Source organism: Myzus persicae, unplaced genomic scaffold (genome assembly GCF_001856785.1).
Source record: "Myzus persicae strain clone G006 unplaced genomic scaffold, MPER_G0061.0, whole genome shotgun sequence".
In the NCBI taxonomy this organism is placed as follows: Eukaryota; Metazoa; Arthropoda; class Insecta; order Hemiptera; family Aphididae; genus Myzus; species Myzus persicae.
Window position 1 is genome coordinate 619,323 of NW_019104189.1, and position 18,108 is coordinate 637,430.

General features: G+C 29.7%; 1 protein-coding gene across 1 annotated transcript in view; it reads left to right on the forward strand.

Annotated features, from left to right (window-relative positions):
* LOC111039764 (angiotensin-converting enzyme-like) overlaps window positions 1–12,227 on the forward strand; it is a 38,225-nt gene extending 25,998 nt beyond the window's left edge. Inside the window, exons 12-14 of the mRNA XM_022323385.1 lie at window positions 6,207–6,347; window positions 11,087–11,253; window positions 11,798–12,227. Coding sequence (XP_022179077.1) covers window positions 6,207–6,347; window positions 11,087–11,253; window positions 11,798–11,949 — 460 coding nt within the window. The 3' untranslated portion in view covers window positions 11,950–12,227. The remainder of the gene's footprint in view (window positions 1–6,206; window positions 6,348–11,086; window positions 11,254–11,797) is intronic.
* Window positions 12,228–18,108: the final 5,881 nt, after the last annotated feature.

The following is an 18,108-nucleotide window of genomic DNA, read 5'->3' on the forward strand; positions in this document are numbered from 1 at the left end:
CAATTGAAAGAACAGAAGCATTATGTTTAAAACAAATAATATTTTTTCAATTTCAAAAATTTTGAATGATATTCATATTCAATTTCAAAAATTTTGATTGATATTCATATTCAATTTAAATTTTTATTAATTTTCGGTCCGAGTTTTTCTTTTGTTCACGGAGAATTGTTGGCTTTGCCTCTTCTTAGGCCAAGCACCAACTTAATTTGTATTACACTTACCCAAGCACTATGTAGGTAATAAGTAATAATACATGGTCACAGAAATTATTATCATAACATGGTAGGTAATTACCTACCACAGATTTTTGTAATTTTTGATTGGCTATATAAATAAAATACACGTGTGTCACAGATAAGTGTTTTATGTACTCGTATTAAAATTTTGAAAGTATAATTTTTAAACCTATTATCTATTGTTCATTTTATAATTTTGTATTAAATTTTAAAATAATATTTTATTAATTTCATAACAAATACCCATTGATCATATATTTCCCAATTTTAATGCAACCATGTTCAACAAATCCAGTCTTTATATTTTACTTAATCAGTTGTTTTGTAATATATTTATTCCACTTTTATTTTTTTGGTTAAATACCTAAGAGATTTTCTTAAATAAACTATTCAAAAATTTGTTAAATTTATTTTCATTACCATAAAAATGTTTTATGACGCATGCATTGTATACCTGACATTAATAACAATATTATACAGCTAATGGCCTCAGTTGCCGAAGCTTAAGATCAATAAAAAAAAAAAAAAAACAATATTATACTATTTTAAATATAATATTATTGATAAATGTCTAATAATTATCTGAATTCAAGTTAAACATTTTTTTTTTTAGTATAGTTTATTGTTATGGGTTTTGGTAGAACTAAGTTGTGAGCGAAACCGTTTGCAATTTTTTATACTAGGTAAACATTTGTACGATTTCTTTGTTACCCTATTCTAATATCTATGCATCTATTTCTTTTTATTCTTTTTTTCTACTTTTGGACGGCGAGTTGTAGCAAGACAAAACCGATTTTCGCTCTTCAAAACCGGTTTCTTCCTGCTGTGCAAAATTCTCTTTTGTTTGGCGGACGTTTTGAATTTTTATTATAAGAAAATAATTTAATATACGAAAACACATCTATATATTTTCGAATACTATAACTATTTTAACGTTTGTCATATTACCTGTATAACTAATCGTGATGGATGTTTTGAGAGACAACTTGATGTTTATCAGTAGATACTCAATTCTACAATTTTCCATACGGTTTTATATCAAAGACTACTATTATAAATCGTTTTCTCGCAACTCTGATCACAAGTACTTAAACAATTTTTTTCATTACTTGACTCTTGACAGTATGGTGTATTTTTTTACACTTGGCCATAATTATGGCATGTTATAGGTAGGTATTATATTATTATTGTACTACTATAGTATAGTATGTAGTGTTGCACAAGTTATGTCCTTACATTAGGATTTGTCATTATTTTACTCGCAGGTAATCAATCATAAAATAAAATATCTCAATTGATAATTAAAAATCAATCAGAATAGGAGTAAAATGAGTACTCGTAGAGTATAATATTGTTCATCAATAGGTTGATACGTTGAAAATCGCTGTGTGGCAATCCTCCAAGAGTTTTCATCAAACACATTATAAGTGTTCGTGAACATTCTGTATCGGTGCCTACTTATATACGATTCTTTTTCAGACAAAATACAACTTTTCAATGCAACACAAGTAAAAAAGAAATTAATAAAACCATGTGTTGTTATTTTGTCGGACGGTGCAACATCATAAGCATCGGGGTGTTGTGAATGGGCTTATGAAATCAATTTGTTTGCTTCTTTAATTTTGCGCCGTTAAATAAAAATTGCCCAAACTGTACGTTATCGAGTTACGTGTAATATTATTACAGATGAACGACTTACAATGCAATGTGGTTTTATAGAAATACGATACATAACACTATATTGTAACAGCGCATATAAAACACAATACAATGTGTAACATATACAACATTACAATTTTAACGCACGTACAGGTACGCTTTGATTCGGGTTTATTCATTATTGTTATTGAGCACACATATATCATTAGGTAGGTAATGACTGATAGGTGTGCATTGAATTATACTAGTAGTATACTAAGTATATAATTTCACGTTATCAGTTTATTATTATTTCGTTCATAATTGTAAGTAATAATGGTGTCAGTTCGTTGTAGAACTATTTTTAATATTAGGTATGGTTTGAAAGAACTAAAATAAATGTTTGTTTATAATTTTTAAATTTTATAATCAATACTTTTTTTTCCAATAAATTATTTGATATTATTTGAACTAAACGCGTTTGATTTTTGTAATTAATTTGAACACTTATAAAAAAAATCAAATTTAATTATACAATATTGTATAACATGTAGGCAGTAAACTCTCTACTTATATAATACTATGCTTAATAGATTATCGCGACGTCGCTCCTTTATTAGTCCTCATCTTTATTATTCTATACAGAAATGTCGTGTTTTCTTTTCATATTTCATCAAATATTATATTATATCTGCTTGTGATATTTTGAACCAACGAATTTTAATCTACAATAAATTGTACTCAATTCAACGATCATCCAACATTATGATACGAAATTGTTTTAAAAATAATTTTAATATGTAGTGAATTTTTTGTTTTTAAATATGACAATTTTATTAAAATAGCCTTGGATGAGTAGTAGTTTGAGCCTATAAATGTAAATGATTGAATAAACATATTACTAAGTCCCGAAAACCGGCTTGTTTGTTCGGTATAAAAAGATGAGAAAAAAGTATGTTTTTCTTATAAAATATCATAGTTGCTGACCCAAATAAATTTCACAAGTTGTGTAAACCATAGATTACCTACAACCTACCTATCATGATGATATTTTTGACTACACTCATTTAGGTAACGGTTATCTCATAACTACTTATTTATTTTCTACAAATATTGTCGTGCATAACTATATTGACCAGTTTGTTTATTAATACACTTTGCATGGTCACATCTTATATTTTGCTGCTGTCAAATTCGATGGTTATGTTTTATGCTGTAAATTAAGTAAAAAAAATTATCTAAGCCGTTCATAGTTTCATACTTCATGAGGAATAATAATTGTTGCTAGTAATTTAGTTGTTGTTTTCATTATAGGTAAAATAATTTTAGATATTTCATATTAGCTATACGCCTATGTACCACCCTAAAAACTTGAAACTAATCAATTCCTACAAACAAATGTAGACAGCTGTAAACATTTGTTTCGACTATAGATTCTCTAATCTGCTGATCAAGTAAGCCATTAGAAAACTATTTATTCCACGATATTATACAGTACTTAATTGATTTTAATACATTCATCGTTTATGGATATACTCGTATTTCATGTTTAATATTAATTGTATCTATCCAATCGATAAATGTAGGAAATATAATTATAATTACACTTTAGTTGTCGAGTTTGTCGGAGTAAGACACATCACTCGTCTTACATAGGAAAAATCAAGCTAAAATGGAGTAAACATTATTGCAAAATAATAGTTTTTTTTTCATTATTTTTCAAAGTTTTAATGACCTAGTTGTCATCTAATGTTATTGTTAATCACTAATCATTATATTTAGGGTATGTTTTAAAGAGGTGATTTATACAATAAATACAATTTTACATAGTTATAGACACATTTAGTAGTACCTATCTAGGTTCATACAAAGATGACAAAACGGCAACTTTCAGTCTCATAATTAATGTGAAACAAATAGAAGAAAACTTGGAAAAAATTCAGTGATATTGTCTAAACTGATGACAATGTTCAAGCTTCTGGTGACATTTTCGTGTCCGCTCAAAAGTAGTAAACATTAGATGGTTTCTCTTTGCTCCTGTTTTCTGCAACATTATCTATTTGGTGTAAACAGGTGTTAAATTCTTAAACTAACATCGGAATTATGGTATTTGTAAATATATATGTAATATATTGTCTAGTAAATGTTTTAATATTTCTTTTTTTAGTGTAAATGGAAAGTTTATGTTTTGATGATGTTTCTTATTTGTTGTTAAACTTAAAAATTTAGTTGGATGACGTTGTGTATTTTTTGTTTTTTGTAGGCTTGTTGTAAATTAGGATTTTAACTAAAATATATCAAATTGAACAAAAACAATAGAAAGATATAATTTGTTGATTATAAATTACGGATATTGAGGGTAAAATGATTGAAATGCCTGTTAATAATATTCTATATCCTTATTTATTTATTTCTGCTGGTTAAATTATATGCTGAATATTATATGAATTTCCCTAAAATTGAATTCTATTATCAAGTACAAGTATGAATTACAAGTACTAGATACCTAAGTTCTTATTTATGGTTGTTTTTTCCAGGATATAAGAGTAACGTCTTGGTTTGTTATCGTTTTGATATAAAATACAAATCGTTTGGATTTTATTTAGGATTACGAGTTTTGAACTCTTTTAGTCAAATATATTTTTTACATAATGTGTAATATAATTAGAATAGACATTATACATTAAAGATTGATGGAAGGTAAAAAAAAACTGACATCGAAAATTTGGAATAGAAGGGTTTGTGTAATCACATTACACGATATAGATTATCTGCATCACGTCTGCTACTGTGGTTGCGTATACATATATTTTATACGTCTCATTGATAACACTATATTATATTATTATTATGTATGTATTATATATTTTGATAAAAAAAAAAAAATTAAATAATAAAACCAATTTTCGTTGTACGGTTAAATTGTGTAATGGCGTTTGAACGTGAACATAAAAAAAATAATGTAATATGAAGGTATTGTTATTATTACTACGTGTCTACGATTTGACAATAAACCTATAGATTCGACGACCAATATAATAATAAAAACATTATTGCTGACTTTCATTGGAAAATTTAATAAGTGCTTTTCGCCATCTCGTATCAAAAAATAAGACACTCTACTAATACACACCGTAGTTAATGCTTATTAAATATGAAATATATAAATTATTTTCGTTGCAATATTTTTAGGCCGAACCAAGTCAAAACTAGGTACACAACATCTAAGCAATCTGGACAATAACCAAATCATAATTAAAATTGAATACGATTTTTTCTTAAATGTATGCGTTGTTTTATTGTACTAACGCGTTTTGATTTGAAATGTTTTCAACATGAAACATCATATTATTATTAATTGTGACCTCGTATGTGCGAAAAGAATTTGATTGGCATGTATAGTTTTTTTAACATCTGATTCCTTATTTAGTAATTAATAGTTAATAATAAATTATTGTCTATACGTCAGCATTATATAACGTACATTTTCATAATTGTTTATATAATTAAAAGGAATTAGTTTAAAATCCAACATACTAGGTAAGTCGTAAGTACAAGTATAATTTTGTAGAATAAATATTCTATAAATATGTATACAGATAGATACATATATGTTAATATATTATGTACATAATACTAGCTAAATTATAAAATCACAAGTGAGCTGTATACCTTTAGCAAAACTTCAGAATTTCTGTAGATTAAGTATTTTATTATTGAAGAATTTTTTGGTTATTATCTTTACATTGTTGACATAAAAGAAACCAGTTTTTAAATTGTATATTCAACTCGTTAAAATGGACATTAAATTCGAATATTATTCGAAAACATCGACGACGTTTTTGTTGAGCGAGTAGGCTTGTTATTCAAAAAGAAGAAAATAAATACCATCTTCCATCTTAACCTTGAATTTGAAATCGCAACTACCCAATATGGGGTGGGTCGTTGACATTTGCACTTAGAAGATAAATTCTCTCAGACTTGGCGATGCTATTTTGGTCTTATACAATATTCGTCCATTACGTAAACTCGACCATAATAAAACGAGTATCCGTTTTTTTTTTTTTTGCACATTAATAATATTATTTTAAATTCGCTCGACGACGAGTTGTAGTAAACGAGTTTGGAACGAAAATACTATATTTTACTATATACACAAACGTCTTATCTCCTCGCTATAGCCAGCCTTAAAAAAAAAAAAAACATATCGTTTGTATTTATTATTGTCATCTGCTTTTGTTTTGGCGATTTTGTTCAACGGAATGATTATAGTGTTTATTTATGTATTGTGTTGTACCTGCTATTACTATAACTCGACACGTTTGTTTATAGGTATTATTTCGGAACGGTCCTGCAGTTCCAGATCCACAAGGCGATGTGCTTGGCGTCCGGACAGTACAGGCCAAACGATCCGAACAAATTATTGCACAAATGTGACATTTACCGGAGCAAGGAGGCTGGTGCCATAGTGAAGTAAGTGATATTTAATGGAAAATACGATTTTATAGGATGTCGTTAGATTATAATATTGCCGAAATCAATCGCCGGCCAGTGCCTATACGTACGTAGTTATAACGGTACAGTTTTGTGCAACGGAGCAGTTGTTCGTCTAGGACGTGGGTATATCATGTTTTAAAATACTTATATTTTATTATTTATATTTAAATATTTATTATATTACATTTGGTGTGCTCTATTCAAACGTCAATTTTCCAGTGAAATGTCCACATTATACGCAATTTACCCGTAGCCACTACCGTCGTCAAGTCGATTGTTATAATATTCTGTCTCTTCTTTTAACGACACGGAATAGCGTGCCATACGACGCCGCATGATACACAATTTATATTTTACATAATATATATAATACCCGCGAATAATATAATATTGCCTTATTGTTCGTGTTTACCGCCGCGGGACGACGACGATAACAATAAAAATAATAGTTTAATATAGGTATGAGGTATCTATACTGTTTAAAATATATTTTCAACTCTATAGTCGTTCAATGTCATTCGCAGACTCGGTTTTTTCTGGTCGTCCACGTTCAGAGTTCCAGATTTCGTCCTTGGCTTTTAAGTGTGGTCGATATATTATAACATTATAACTACAATATATTATTATTAATATAACATAACGTTTTTAAGAGGACATCATAATTGTATGTGTTGTCTCAGTCTTACAACTGGGCAACATGCAAATTTGCATTGAGTAGTTCCGACTTTGTGTTGATAGGTGTAAAATTAGAGTGAATTGACCTATTAATAAACTTAAGGTTAAGAACATTATTGGTGTTCTCTTGTTGGTTCATGCGATATTTAAATTTTCAAGTGAGTTATTTCGAGGATTTTTAAAGAATATTTTACGTACTCTTAGCTTGCTTAAAAAAATGAATATTGTAAGCAACTCGGGTACGTACAAATACGAAATACGCTTATGTTACTTTTAAGTTTGATAGTAGAGGTATTTTTGTTTTGATATTAAAAGGTAACAACTCAATATAGCCATTTGCTGGATTTTGGTAAGGTTTGCGTTTGTAAGACGGGTACAACACGTCTCATGTAGGTGTGACGTCCTCTTGATACGATCTCGAGAACCACCACGACATTAATTCTATTGCAGAATTCTTGGTGCAGACGTAAATGGCATCGAAGAAAGGACGACAACTGTGTGAAATAATAATGATACCAATCGTAACGCATATTACAATTTAATAATATTATATTATCTTAATAATTTAAGATGAGCGGACGACGACAGAAGATGGGAATAATTTAAAATCGGATTATAATGAAAATGTATGAATATGTTTATATCATTAAAATGTTTATTGATATTTCGAAATAAGTAATAGACAATATATATATATGTGTCTAAGGGAGGAGGGGACTAGTAAAAAATCAAACTAAAAAATCGCATATCATCAAGTAATAGAAATGTAGAAAACATTTTTTGTGAGACACTTTCTGGCGTTCTGAGTATAATATGACTATTACAAAAACAATCAAAAACAGACTAAAGATCATAATTTTTGCAAGTATCTAAATGACACATGTAGATAATTAGTTATGTTTCTTTTTTCACCACATTCGTGTTTAAAATTAAATTAAAAACTTTTAAATACCCACTGGTTACTACAATTTATTTTTTACAGTCATTTAAATGGTATCGCAAGTATTTTTTTTAAATCGATTAAAAAAATATCATAAAGTTAAATCATAACTATAATGATATTCAGGTACCCACCTATACAGATTATTGCGATACATGGAGATCCGTTGTTTGGCCATGCTCCAAAGCATACGTGCCATTAAGTACTTATTGAAGTGTCTATTAAAATATTAAATTTACTACATGGCTTTAACGGTTTCATTATTATATTCAAGACATGCAAATTTGAAATATCTATCTATTTTAAGTGCAACTGAAAAGAAATCAAAAAATATATGTTATTATTCTGTCAAATAAATAAGAACATGGTTCCCCCCATAAAATCTGTAAAAAAGACTATGTTTCGTTTTGTCGAATAACCATTACCCCGATTGTCTGATGTGAATGGATTCATGAAATCAATGTGGTTGATTCTTTAATTGTTTTCCGATTAAATAACAATTGCCCAACTATATGCACCGAATCACATACTGACATACTGTTACCGATTCGTATGTGCAGTGTCATAATACAGTACTGCATCCTTCTCTCGCATCACGTCATTCGCGCTTCAGGACTTCCAGAAACGCTCCTGTAATATCATATTATTACTATTATGTATAGGTGAACTACGCGACAGTAATTTGTCGGCCACCGCTGCGACAATGATATTGTTATTATTATTATTATCTAACACCACGTCCGGACGTCCGGTGTGACTGCAGCAGCTGGCACTCATGTTCAACGCTGCGCAGTGTATACACTATATATTATACTTATAGCGGTACGATAAGTCTCTTGTCGGCTGGAAAACAAAAAAGTGAAACTCTCGGTGGACGTATTTCCTGTGCAAGACCGAAATGCGGAGAATGTTACAATAATAATAAATAATAATCGTAGAGAAAAGGTCTATATACTCCTCGCGCCGCGTACGTGCACGTATATATGTATATAATGTGTACATTTTATCAACGGAAAATGTTTAACGGGTTATTACTTTTTACAATGATGTAACGAGGTCGTTCGCGATCGTTTTTTCCTCCGTATAATTACAATAATAATAATAATAATAATAATAATAATATTCTCGACAGCGACCGAAACATATAATATGACATACATATTATTATTCAGTATATATTATAGTATATTTTATGTCGTTATTGCACATAGCATATTATGTATAAATACTTGCGATCCGCGATATATGAACGAAAATAAAAGCTGGCTAATATAAGTGTATACAATATACACATAATATAATATATATATATATATATATATTTATAATAAGTGCGACGTATGTTGTTGGTACGTATAATTATACAGATATATCACTCTCGTTTATGTGGTCGCCGCTTGCACTTAAATCGATTTTTTCCACATTCTATAAAGCTCACCGCATAATAATATAATAATGCAGTGTTGTATGATTCAGCGATTTATCATACTTAATATTCGGCGGCGACCAAGATCGACCGCGTTTGACCATCATACCGCTGTACATTATATTATATTATTTCATATAAGGACGTTTCCTTGAATGATTTTCTTAATTGTTTAATTTTTTTTTTTCTTACAACAAAATAACAGATCACTGTTATAGATGGTAACTAATAAATCATCGTAACTGCAAATGGTAGCGGAAAGTTAATATATAATTTATATCATCTATTGACTTGTAGTCAATTCATCTTTCTATACCCTATACCAAGTGTGGACCAAATTTTTTACTAGATATTATTTAGCAGTAGTAGTAGTAGTAGTAGTAGTAGTAGTAGATTTTATAACCGCGGGGAGTTTTCAAATACACTTATAATAAAACCGTGAAAGGAGCCAAATTATATTTTCAAAAATGAATAAACAAACTAGGTATTTTAAAGATATTTTGTCAGACAAATTTGACTTGATGGCATTGCAATATAAAATATTGAGAGAGATACAGAGAACGAAGGACATCTACAACGTAACATATATTATACTATATTTCGATAACAAGGTGACAGATTGTAAGAAGGAAAAACTTTTTAAAAATTATATTTTTATAGATTCTGAGAGGATTGATGAACGTTTCGTTTTCTTAGAAATTAGAATGATATTTATATGCAGACGATTTTCAGTACTTTTGCCACTAAAGTAGGGAAACTAAAAATAAAAAACAGAAAACTGCTATCCAGTTTTGGACGGAACTGTTTTTTTTTGTTATTTTGCTCTAATTCAAAAACGAGTTTCCGTAGGGACAAAAGTCTGGCAGTATCAACAGGCTTCTACAAGAGCTGGAGATACACTTAACAAATGTATTAATGAAACTGATCTCTGCCAACTAATTTAATAATATAATCATAAATAAGATCGATTTATTTGTTAAAAATTTGATCGATATACTGTATTACTAATGGAAAAAATAAATAACTAATAGCTAATATACTTAATATAAAATAACTATACAAATCCTATGAATTAAAGGCTAATTCACATTGTCTGCCCTAAGAATCGTAAGGTAGTTGTCGTAACTGAGTTCAAATTTAGCACATTTATTACAGTGAGTATTAGTAACCTATACGGCTATACTCAATGACGAAGCTCACTTGAAACTAACTACTATACACAACTTCGTGGTAGTGCGACTTCTCCCATTTTTTAAAGTAGAAAATATTATACGTATAATTTGATTAAACCATCTATATTCGTTTAGTATTTTACTTAATATATTAGGAGTAAATGAAATTACAGTTACATGTAGATAACAATTAAGCGATCGAAGGGACCAATTTATTTATTAGAACCCCAAGTGTTTTCTTCACCCATGTTCCACAGAATTAAAATCCGACATTTGGGCATTGTGGATCTTGAGCATATTTTAAAGTTGTTTATTAAAAAATTGTTTAAGAGCTAATATTTTTTCATGGTTTATTTTTAAGATACCATCGAATCATACCGATCTCTGGTATTAAAAATTTAGTTTATAATAATTTAGTTTAGAAACAATTTATAAAAAAAAAAACGATTATTAATAATTGTTTTTTCTATACAATTTAAATGATTTCATTTTTATCTTATAGAAAAATCATGGAATCCGGTTCATCGGAAAATTGGAGGGATACTTTGTCACTAGCTATTGGTGAGAATAAACTTGATGGTTCAGCTCTAAGAGAATTTTTCCAACCACTCGAGGAATGGTTACGAAATGAAAACCTCAGGACAGGCCAGTTTATTGGATGGAATTACGGTATGTCATAATCTAATAATTATACATAAATATTAATTTTTCTTCAACAAATTTGTATTGAATACCTACGGCCGTTTGTGAATCATAATCTAAACCACATTATATCGCAAATAAATTAATGAGTAAATGATTATCATCACATTGAGATATATATATTATATGCTCTGAAAATATTTGAAACATGGCCAAATGTTTTTTTTTAAATTTAAATGGTTATAATATCGGTTTAACTGGAGATGTTTTTGACCATATATTATTTAAGTGTACTGGTACTTAATGACTTAGCTATAATGAGTATATGAAAAAAAATCGAGATGAGCGACCAGTTAACCTTGCACAACTTGGAATATGGTAACAAAAAAATAACACATTGGCAATAGTCTACATAATATATTATGTATACACCCTATACCTATGTACGAATTGTATAGTAATATAATATAATGTGTTTGTGATTTTTGCCAATAAATTGTACTTAATATTATTCCAATATACTTGAGAATTTGAAAAAATTTTAATATTGTAAATTTTTAATTTTATTTAGATGGAGATTACTGTAAGCATAGTATTGAAACGGCTAATCTACAGGTTTATGGAGGATTTTACAATGGAGCTAATTCTCCAGTAACATCGACTTTAGTGTTAATATCTTTACTGTCAACATTGTTAATATGCGTTAGTGGATATTTAATTTAATGAATTTTATATTAAAAAAATGTTGTACAAAATTATATTTATATCATACATGCATGCTTACAATTAGCATATTACTAAAAATAGTGGCACTATATTTTCAATGAAGAAAAAATTGTTCTTAATATTCTTTCATACAATTTTTGGTTTTTAAATTTAAAATTACAACTAACCTAACTGTTTTGGCTACATGATACTATTACATTAATCTATAATATAATAAATATCTAAATATTCGATCTATACTTATAAAATTATACATATACAACTAAAAAAAATATCTTAATATAACACAAATAATAATTCTTTTTATATTTTAATAATTTTATTTTATTAACTCATAATGTCATAACTTTATATTATTACTTCTTTAGCTTTATTTATGATTGTATAATTAAAACATGTTTTCTAGTTTTATAGATATTATTAGACTGTAAGACTGGAGCTAAAAATAATTTAGCTTTTTTTAGAAAAATATATACTACTTAAACACATAGCTATATAAATATTGTAATTAATAATATAATATACATTACCATTTAAAGGCATGACAATTAATATTATAGGAGAATATAAATTAATATGTTTTTATGTTTAAAGTTTTCAAAATACTTTCATATTATATTGTTATTAAACTTTGTAATATTGTTTATATTGTTATTAGACGGTTATTTTTCCGATATCATTTTACGAAGGATACGCTAAAAAATGTCAAATATAAATATATTTATTGTGAAAATTTTTCATATAAAATAACCAAAAAATATGTATTATTTAAATTGTAAGTTATTGTTAAAATTGTTCCATATTTTATTATATTATAGGTATGTATTATAAATACAATATAATATATTATACTATATACATATAAATCAATATATATAATATTTGTTTGACGTAGTATGTTAAAAGTAACTCGTATCTATGACAATTTAAAAATTTGAGAAAAAATGTTCAGATTATTATAGTACGCTGGGAACTATATTGCACACATCGTTAATACAATTACCGCGTCCAACCTAACCTGAATGTTAGGTATATGTTTTTTAAAAATAATATTAAAAGATACTTGAACAATAAACTATTAAAATATGTTTTCTAATAAGTACGAAATATAATATCTAGCCAAATAACTAACCTAAGCATATAAATAATACACTTTAAATTATAATAACAATTTAAAAATTGTAAAATAATATGCTGTATAAAAAAATATTTCAAATACTTTTAAATACTTAGTTGTCCATGGTAGCTCTCTTCTGAACAATATTTTGTTTAAGTAAGTTTTTCTATGAAGTATACATATTTATATAGGTACTGAGTTAAAATATTCTTTTGGTGACAAAAAACTGACATTTCCCCATAGAGTTTAGCATCAAAATATAAAATTACTGGTCTGTCTTTTTAGTAGATATTTAATAAGATGTGTGCATATATGAATATAAATTATATATTATCAACATAATAAAATGAAAAACACAATGTTTTAATTGTATCGTGTACAATTACATATTATCGGGATAAGGCTTCATACGTCTGTAATTTGGTGTAAGTACAACACTTTTTTTTTTCGTCGCTTCAACTTAAAAAAAATCACTTATGCTTCAATATAACATTGAATTATAGCCGCATGATCACGGAGAGCTGACGGCTGGTTGGCTCTCGATCAACACGATGATATTGTCTAACAATTAATGGATTATGGAAAACAAATTTCTATTATACTATAATATCGCACGGCGACGTTTCCGGGGGGGTTAGAGTTTTTTTTTTCCATATGCGCGCGTAATGATCTTACATTTATACGATTGTGCCTACGGTGAATTAACCGCGTTTGCCGTGCAGTCTTTTATCGCGAGCCTCGTCCCCTCGCCGCCCTATCCACCGGTGCTTCGGGGGTCCACACGAAAATAATATTATGACCGATTCATTTCGTGCTCAACAGCGCGTGTGTGTCGTGAATGAAACGATTTGCGGTTTCAATTGCACCCCTCGTCTGCAATTATACGAATATACGTATCATAGGTACAATATAGCTCACTTAACTCCCGCATTCACTGCAACAGTGCCGCGGCCGGACAACAATGCACTCGGTTTCCCAGAGGGTCGTGTGTAATCTGTTGCGTGTTGTCCGGGCTAATCGGAAGATTTATATATAGGACGCGAATCAAAAGAAGCGAGTCTTTTTTTTAAGCCCACTCGTCGCCGCCGCCGCAGATGACGGAGACGGGACTACGACTAACGAGCGAAACAGATTCGAGATAATGCGCCAGTGACATGTGAGATGATATTATTTATTGTATTATGCCTATGGCCGATCTCCGCAGTCCACCGATCCGTGTGTGACCGCCGTACACGCGTTATTCATCGTCATCGTTATCATCGTTATAATTATTACTATCGTCATCTCTTTTTACGAGAAGGTTTTTATTTTGTTCTTCGATATTGTTTTTTAACCACTATAATATAATATATTATTTTGATGTAGCTCCTGCGACTTAACCACCGACGCGAAGAGCAGTGGATAAATACAACTCGATGATAAACGTTTGAAAAAACTAACTATATAATACTCAATATACAATTTATAACAATTTAATTAATTTAATTTAATTCATCTGAAATTAAAACTGATAAATTGCAATAAATAAATACGTTTATTGAATTTGTCAACACTGATTAGTTATTACCATATTATTACCTATTATTTAAATTCATAAAAAAGGAGCTATACAATAACAATTACGGAGTATATGATTTATTTCGCAAACCAGTTTCTCATTGTCAAATTGTATTCATTTTAACCTCAAATATCTTTTAGTACTGTAGAGTGCAGATAAACAAATTGAATTTATATTAATTGAAATTTATAAGCTCTGAATTCCAGATAATAAGTTTGATCGTCAGTCAATCATGGAGTTTTTCTTCAAACACTATCCACACAAGTCCATTATTTTGAGAAAACATTTTTGTTTTATTTTTGATGTTGGAGGCGTAGGGGCTGTTCTAGTATTAATTTAACTTTTTTGAATGCCATTGAGGACTCGGAACACAAATTATTTTCTACTTATCATATATACAATGCCTCCGTAGACAGTTATTTTTTTAGATGTTTTATATCTACGAATTGGTTTCTATATAAATGCGTCTCATGCGATATTGCGCGTGAATCAAACAGTTTTCGTACTCACTTAATAATTTGTAAATCAAAGCTTAAACGTCGAAAACTTTTCTTTTGCGTTTCTATATAGGATATTTTATTCTAATAATAGATATAAGGTGTGAGGTCTATAATAATACCACGTTTGTTCGGAGCAGAACGTCTGCCTAACGTTAGGATTATCCTCTAGCATATTTTATTATTTTTACTTACAACAATGTTAATTAACACTTAATTTACACGCATAGACTCGCAATACTCGCATGTGCGGATATATTATAATATATAAGCACTAAACATAAATCAGGCGATTTAATATATGCGGAAACTGCATGCGTGCGGATTAAATATTATTAGCAAGTACGATTAAATTAACATAATATATTATAATATTGTGCTCGTACAGAAGACACCATATAAAATGAATGCGATTTGCGTGAGATTATAATATGTATTTTACACGGGCCTAAATTGTTGAGCTGATTGTGGTAGACATAATAGTAGAGGCAGGCATAATAACATAGCAAACAATATTCAAATCAAACTAAACGCCCATAAAATAGTTCGATTCGGAAAAATTAACTTCTAAATGATTTAGAGTAAAAATAGGAAGTTCTAATTTGAAAAACGGAAGTTCGTCACTGAAGTACAGGACACTTCTTAAGTATAGAATAAATAAATTCAAGTATTTTAAACAATGGTCTTGGATAAGATATATTTCAAAATTTCAAAAACAGAATTTGAAAAAATTCTTTATTAAAGGAAAATAGGGTTGAGTATGCATGGGAAAATCACCCTATCACGGGCGGAAATAGCAGTCCCACCAGCCAATAGTATTTTCTACAAATTATTTATGTTTAGCTATAAATTCTAACTTTTAATTTTGGGAGGACTACTAATTATGATAGTTACATAATATGTATCAGTTGTATCTATGGTCATCCGTTTAAAAAAACAAAAAAATGTTTTTTTTCGTGAGGTGAAAAGAATAGGTGTAAGCTACTCTTTAACTATATATCTATTGGGGTTGAAAAAATAAACCATAAACACCCTTCAAGTGTTGAGGAATCTTTTGATACACGTTTTATTGAAAACGCTCCTTTGAGTCAAAATACGTTAATTTTAAATGACATTATATTATAGTTTATAATAGATATTATGTGTTATTCGCAGGACACGTAGGCTTAATGATAAATGTCAGGACCACTCGGCTTGTCGCAATTCGGCTACGATGAGTAGCTGTCGTCGTTACGCAGTTTTCTATTATTTGCGCTCGTACTTCGGTGCAGTATAATATGTATAGCTTCAGTGGCGATGCCGTTTTGTGGTCGCAGCAGATTTTTCCGGAGATCGGTAAACATATTATTACGAGTCATCCGTAACGGGATGGATAAAAAGCAAAACGACACGATAATAATTATGGGGCCGCGTATTACGTCGCGACACGGATTTCGTACAAGTGAAAATCGGCTACCTTGCTGCCGTTTTTATTACAATAATATTATTATTAAACTCGGATTTGTGCCCGTGTAGGTGGATAATATACTGCTGTAGCACACTCGCAGATCGTTTCGTCGTTAAAATAATTACCGTCCGCGTAGTGTAGTTGTGTTAATGGCGTAGTTGTTGCGTGTGGCCCGACGCCGAAAACCTGCGAACGAGACGTATATATAAGAATACGCGCCGCCGAGGCTTCGGACCGTAAAAATAAATTCGTCGTTTATAATATTATATACATTATACGTGCGCGTCCTCTGCGACGTACCTACGGGCTATTAATTATACCTTCAGCATATAATATATTGCACCGAGTGAGCGCAAGTCCTCAGATCGTATTTTAATAAAATATATACCTATGTGGCTATAATATGCTTGTGCACAAGATCTTGTGCAGCAGGTGTTATGGACGCCTCACGTCTTCAATATTTTTTTAGCATCGCTTATGTCTCTTGTGGTCAGCGGACAAGCATATGTGCACCACATGTAGCAGTATAGTAAAATGTTAAGGCAGGTAGTTATTAATATCAATTTATAACTTTTCAAAATTAATATTCTTAAGTTTTTTAGATCCGTTATTTTTATCCAATAATTACATTTTTAAACTATTTTGGGAAAACGTTAAATATTTTTAATTGCTCTACAAATCTAAAACGTCAAAAGACACAAAACAATTGTTTTAACAACCATCAAAATGCAGTAGGTACCTGCACCGATTATTTTAAAACGCATTTTGGTATTTATAGAAAAACATTTTTGTACACCAGACAATTCCCAAACTTCCATAATAATAATTGAGCCTGACTTAACCTCCCAAATTGTTGTTCTCAAACGCCACTAAAATTATAATAATAGGTAAATGTATTATGTCAACCTGTCTCTCGACTTTTAAGACTTGTACGATTGCATGAAGTCAGAAAGGTTAAGAGGACGCCACACCCGCATGTGTTGTCTCCGTCTTACAAAGGAACAACATAGCAAAAACTGTTTTGCGCGGGACAACTTTTATCTTTCTGTGTTTGTAGTAGCGGCTCCAAAATTTCTGAACATATCGAGTAGAAAATTAGCTATGCAACAGCTTGCCTATATTTTAGATAACATAAATACAATAAAAGTTATTTGCTTTTAAACATTTTGTTTTTTTTTTTGTTTTTTTTCATTTGCTTATAAAAAATGATAGGAAAGTGTAATTAAAAAAAAAGCACTCTGTTACACAGATAAAGTTCTTCTTTACGTGTTGTGAAACTTTGGTAGTTCTACAACAAATATAGTGCGAGAAAAGTTGTCCCGCGCTATACAGTTTTTGCTATGTTGTACATTTGTAAAACGGAGACAGCACATGCGGGTGTGGCGTCCTCTTAAGTCGATTTTGAGTTTTAAATTATATTTACGACATATTTAACGTAGCCGCAAATATAATTCCTATCGTTTAGAACAGTCATGCCCAACCCGCGGCCCGCGGGCCACATGTGGCCCGCCAAGGTATTCCATGTGGCCCGTTACAA